The sequence below is a fragment of the Nicotiana tabacum genome, chromosome 7 (genome assembly GCF_000715075.1).
Source record: "Nicotiana tabacum cultivar K326 chromosome 7, ASM71507v2, whole genome shotgun sequence".
Classification (NCBI taxonomy): domain Eukaryota; kingdom Viridiplantae; phylum Streptophyta; class Magnoliopsida; order Solanales; family Solanaceae; genus Nicotiana; species Nicotiana tabacum.
Genome location: NC_134086.1, coordinates 175,783,313 through 175,789,144, shown reverse-complemented (window position 1 = coordinate 175,789,144; position 5,832 = coordinate 175,783,313). Strand labels below are relative to the sequence as shown.

The 5,832-nt window shown below is 34.5% G+C and overlaps 1 protein-coding gene across 2 annotated transcripts; it reads left to right on the top strand.

Moving 5' to 3' along the window:
• Nucleotides 1-1,631: 1,631 nt before the first annotated feature.
• LOC107790932 (protein FMP32, mitochondrial-like) lies at nucleotides 1,632-5,561 on the top strand. Of its 2 annotated transcripts, none has more exons than XM_016612906.2 (7): nucleotides 1,632-2,200; nucleotides 2,716-2,847; nucleotides 2,947-3,006; nucleotides 4,463-4,539; nucleotides 4,614-4,670; nucleotides 4,779-4,845; nucleotides 5,156-5,561. In XM_016612906.2, the coding sequence occupies exons 1-7, from the start codon at nucleotides 1,931-1,933 to the stop codon at nucleotides 5,273-5,275; spliced, it is 783 nt and encodes a 260-aa protein (XP_016468392.1). In that variant the 5' UTR covers nucleotides 1,632-1,930; the 3' UTR covers nucleotides 5,276-5,561. The 2 variants fall into 2 exon arrangements, with proteins under 2 accessions (XP_016468392.1, XP_075074279.1); XM_075218178.1 differs by having other exon boundaries at nucleotides 4,449-4,522.
• The last annotated feature ends 271 nt before the right edge of the window (nucleotides 5,562-5,832 follow it).

The window sequence follows — 5,832 nt, the reverse complement described above, 5'->3', positions numbered from 1 at the left end:
TTCTCTTAATATACGTAAAGTAACGAGTAAAAATGAAAATCTATTTTAAATATATATGCTCAAGTAAAAGTGAACTGGGGATTATATGTTATTTTATCTAAACTAAATCATGGTAAAAATGCACAACTTAATTTATTAGTATTATTAATATATTCTGTAATTATGTTCAATGTTTTCACCGACCTTATCTTCCAGTAACATTGCGATTCCCTATGACTGAAATAAAGTAGTATAATAAATAAAATAAAATAAAATAATAAGAAGACGAAAAACAGCAAACCAAGATTGTCATTTGCCATTTTGCCATCCGAACCCAAAGCATTGAATAATGACGAATATAGTCTCTTTTCTTTAGGATTGATTTAAAATAGTCCTTTAAATTTACATTCTAGTAATGTTTATTAAAACTAATGCCTCTGCTTTATTGGGACGGACATCTCTAGATTATAATCTTATATTCAACCCAATTGAACGCACCAAAAATTTTTTTTATCTTCTATTATTTGAAATATCAAATGAATCAATGGTTATATCTAAATCAAATTTCTTAAGGTATATATTCGGGAAAATGAATAGAAAAAGTCCATTCAACCTTTTTTTTTCATATACAGATCAGCTACTAGCTACTTCTCGCAAGTCAATTCCATCAAATTACTGTAGTGTTTTCTCGAAATAAGTTTTACGTCCTGCGACAAAGGTATACACTCTATTTATTATAAATCAAAATTATTTTAAGATACTATTTTTTATAGCTATCTTTTATATTTTATAGCAATAAGTATTTACGGTATATATTACCATCGAGACATGAAATACGCTATTTATGTTTTTTCTCTATGTTAGACAACTAGACATACCTATTTTTAAGGTGACTGCCGTTACTGTATTCATGAATACATGGCACGTACAACTGGACTGCCCTGATTTTAGGCGCTTTTTGTTGCTGTATTCATGAATACATGGCGCGAATACATGTGAATACATGTGCGTACAGCTGGACCGCCCTGATTTTAGGCACTTTTTACTGATGTATTTATGAATACAACAATGTGAATACATACGCGTACAGTTGAAATGCCCGGATTTTTGCTGCTATATTCATGAATACATGTGCGTACAGCTAGACTACCCTGATTTTTAGGCGCTTTTTGTTGTTGTATTCGTGAATACAGCAAATACACAACCACAACAACAACCCAGTATAATCTCACTTAGTGGGGTCTGGGGAGGGTAGTATGTACGCAGACCTTACCCCTACCCTAGGATAGAGAGACTGTTTCAAAATAGACCCCCGGCATCCTTCCCTCCAAGAACTTCCCACCTTGCTCTTGGGGAGACTCGAACTCACAACCTCTCGGTTGGAAGTGGGGGTTGCTTACCATCAGAGCAACCCCTCTTGTCTCTCTACCCTAGGGTAGGGGTAAGGTCTGCGTACACACTACCCTACATACAGCAAATACACAACCGTAACAACAAAATAGTAGCTACAGGAAGTAAATGCACAAATGTGATAAATTAAAGGACTATTTTCTAAATCAACTCCCAAAAATTAGGGTCTATTTTATGCTTTTCTACAAAAGCATACACGTTACTATTAATAATAAAATAAAGCAAAGTACGCAAAACGAAGCTGTTTGGGGAAGCAACCGTAGAATGTAAAAAAGAAGTTAAATTAATTTCTTCCGCCATAAACAATCAACAAAAACAACGAATTTCTTAACCAACAAAGGCAACCATTCTTAGCTTGAATCTCGCTTTTCTCTCATTTTTCCTCAATCAGTCCACAGCCACCATTTTTAAAACTCCTCTTAATTAATTCATCCCTCTCTTTTTCTTTGCTCTAGAGAAGATTAAGATATAAATACTTTTTTTTTTGCTCGGAAAAAGCAGCGATTAATTAATGCGAGCAAAATTTTGAAGAAATTAATTGATGGCTGCTGCTGTTAAGCGAGTGATTCCATTAGGTGTTAATTATGGAATTAGTTTATCCAAATTACGAGGAAATTATAATGTGTCCAATGTTCCTGCAGCTTCCTTACTTGTAAATAGATCCCATTATTGCGCCGAGGGTTATAACGTCAAATGTTACGGTTCGCTATCGGCGAAATCTTCTGCTCATAGCAAGTTTGATTGTAGGCAGATGTCGCAGCTGGTTAAAGCTAATGGCAAGCGTGCATTTCTCGTTGATACCTTAGCTTTGGTAATTTTCGCATTTTGTTTCTCCATTATCTATTTTTCTTTTTAATTTATTGCCATCTTCATTTTTTACATTGCATTTTTACCTTTGGAAAGCAAATTCATATAGAATTGTTCGGTTATAGTGCATTCTACAATATGTATTACTTCTATTTTTATTTTTATTTTTATTTTGCATAGTATGAATATTATTGGTTTGAGATGTTCTTAAATAGAACGACATTGTCAGCCAGACTAGAGGCGGAGCTAGTATTTGAAGTTTATTGGTTCTGAAATTGTCATTGAACCCGTAGCTTGTTTAGTTAATGAGTTCGCAATTAACTACTTATGCATATTTAGTGAACTCCTTAAAACAAATACAGTCGTCTAAGCAAAAGTAACTAGGTTCGTCCAAGCATGTATCTACTTCTCTAGCTCCGCCTCCGGCGAGGATTCATATAGCTGACCGCAATTCTTGTTTGGATTGAGCCATAGTAGTAGTAGTTGTTGCTATATTTAGGAAGTTGGTTTGTTTGACAGGTTAAGAGTTTAGAAGCACAAGGTGTACCTTCAAAGCAGGCAGAGGCAATAACATCTGCTATCACCGAGGTTTTAAACGACAGCTTGGAAAATATTGCTTGTTCTTTTGTTTCACTAGCTGAAATGCAGAAAGTAAGAGATATGCCACAGATACTATCTTTTTGTTTTGTATAACAATGTGCCATTATTGTAACAATATGAAAATGTTGCTTTGTGTGTTTGTCTATGTAGTCTGACTTGGTTCAAGAAGCCAATCTTTCCAAGTTCAAATCCCAAATACAAAGTTCTCAGGTAAATATATTCTATTGAATTTTCAGAAGGTTTCATCCCTTGATGTTTAGAGAACTTTTTTGCTGTTTGTATAGTAAGATAGCTGCTCATTAAACAAAGGATCCAAAAAAGAAAAAGTTTAGCTCCTAAGCACAGGTTCTGCAAAGTGCTATGGCCGGTTCATTTCTTAGTCCAGATATTGATTCATAAAGATTCTTCACTTTTATTGTAGAAATGTTTAAGCTGAGTGAGCTATCTAAACTTACAGTGCAGAATTTTGCAATGTTCTTTCAGTTGGAGCTGAAGAGGGAGTCTTCCAATTCTAGAATTTATCATTTGACATAACTGCAAATATCCATTCAAAATGCAATTAACTTGGACCACTCATCACCTTAGTCCTTTACTTTGTGTTAGTTTAAGGGGTGGCCATATTGATCAAAATCCTGTTAGAAAGAGCTTCTGCTAGAAGTTGCACTGAACTCATTTTTAGAGGGCTAAATAAGGGCAGCGCGGTGCACTAAGCTCCCGCTATGCGCGGGGTCGGGAAACGGTCGGACCACAAGGGCATATTGTACGTAGTCTTACCGTGTATTACTGCAAGAGACTGTTTCCTAGAGGGCTAAATACAGTCAATGCAAATATTTTCTCAAAATTCTTGTAAAGGGCTCCTAATAGTTCCTTATATTTTCCCATAAATAATACACCAGCAGTCGAAGATTGTAGTTTGGTACCCATTCTTCATGTCTTTTCTGACATTTTCTGGATGAATTTAGATTTTAAACTGTGATTTCGAAAAACTGTCACTGTAGTTTCAGATACCCTTTCCTTAATTTGCTTGGAAAAGCTTATCCCTATTATTCAAGCGTTCAATTAATACCAACATGAATTCATACATGAACTTTAATGATTCTAAAGTACAGAAGTATCTGAGCACTGAATATAGGAAAACAGCATGCAATTATCATTCATTTGGTAATTCCTTAGATAGGTTCTAATAATATATCCAAGTTCAGAACTGTTATGAGTGGATCAAAGGAAGAACCAAAAAGATCTAGTTAAACTTGCCAATAGGAAGAATTATGGACTATGTGAATGTGACATTCTGATCTAAGGATTAATTAGAACATCAATGCAGCCAAATATTTTTCTCTGCGAGCAATCCATATATGTAATTCAGGCTGTTTATTAATCTTCTACTACAGAGCGATTCTAACGTAATGTTATCTTACTGATGGTATATATGGAAGTGTTACGGCTTGAAATGATGTTTGGCCTTGTCCATATGACTGAATTGTTCGGTAGATTTCCATAGCTAGTCAGTGATGTGTTAGCTTCTGATCATTTGCATAAAAGTGATAAAAGCAATTTTGGAACTTTATATGTTGGACTGATGATTACTGCATTACTTTCATGTGCTTTAGTGTTTGTAAACTTGCAAGACTGATTGAGTTTGATACCTGAAGTTCTCTCATTGCAGGAAAATCATTTTTCTCTACTGCAACATGAAACTGAAAAGCTTCGGAATGACATTGAAAAAGTGCGTAGCGAATTGAGGTACATCTGAATCGTGGGAAATTTGATTTTACCTTCATTTGCCAGCTTTGTCAACCACTTATTTGTTGATACAGGTATGAGATTGATAAGCTTACTGCTGGTCAACGTTTGGATTTAAATCTCGAAAGAGGGTAAGACTTTGAGAGTTCCTATCTAATGATGAGGCTCATTAACATTTTTCAACTTCATAATAAATCAATGAATAATTGTCGCTCACTCTAAGTTGCAACTGGTTGCAGAAGCATCCGCGATGAGCTTGCCAAGCAGAATGCAGAAACCACCAACCTTACTAACAAGCTAGATCGAGTAAGTGTTTGTTCTTGCTTACAGTAATAAAATGTAGTACTTTATCTGAAAAACAAATTTGAGTACAAATATGCGCGGACAGTGTAAAAGAGGTAACTATAGGTAAATGTATATAATAAGTAAACTAATTACCTGGAAACTATGACAGATGACTTGTTTCAACAGGTTAAATTGCACTGGAAGTGTGAAAAACTTTTAGACTATCGGTCTGTATATAAGTTAAATTCAACAAAATTTAGTGTAATAACGGGTAACTTTATCAAACTCTCTATATTTTGTGAATACCTTCTTCTATGTGATCCATGAATAGGAAATCCATGCCCTGAGGGCGCAACTTGAAGCTGGAAAATATGAAGTCATCAAATATTGTATAGGTACACTTGTGTCCATCTCAGCTGTTGGCCTTGCTGTGCTTCGTTTATATGCTTAAACAGAGGTTCCAGAAGACATCTATTGCCTCAAAAAAGGAAGAAATACAGCTCTCGTTATTTTTTGGGAGCTTCAGTAGATGTCATCCCAATTGTTGAATCAATTGTAATACTAGTAGAAAGGTCAACAACTTTGTACAAATGAATATTCTTATTGAATTTGTTGTATCTTAATAGGAATAGGTTTTTTTTTCTTTTGAAGAGACATTGTATTGGGGAAAAAAAGAAAGATTTCTCCGTGACAGAGAACTAACTCCAACCTTTTTACTGGACAATACATAATCTCGACAACCCTGTCTCTCAAGATGGATCTAGGATTTGAAGTATGGTAATACAAATAAATGTATGAACTTTAGACTTATCTATAAGTAAGTATACTACTATGATGCAGTTAAACTGTACAGTTAAAACGTCTTCTTTTGTTATTTAATAGGTAAGGTCTTATAAATTTATTAGTATACATATGTGTTGAAGACACAATTAAATACTAAAAGTGTCTCTCTAACAACTTAAGTTTTTAAATAATATGGACACACTTCAAATATGGTATTAGAGCAAC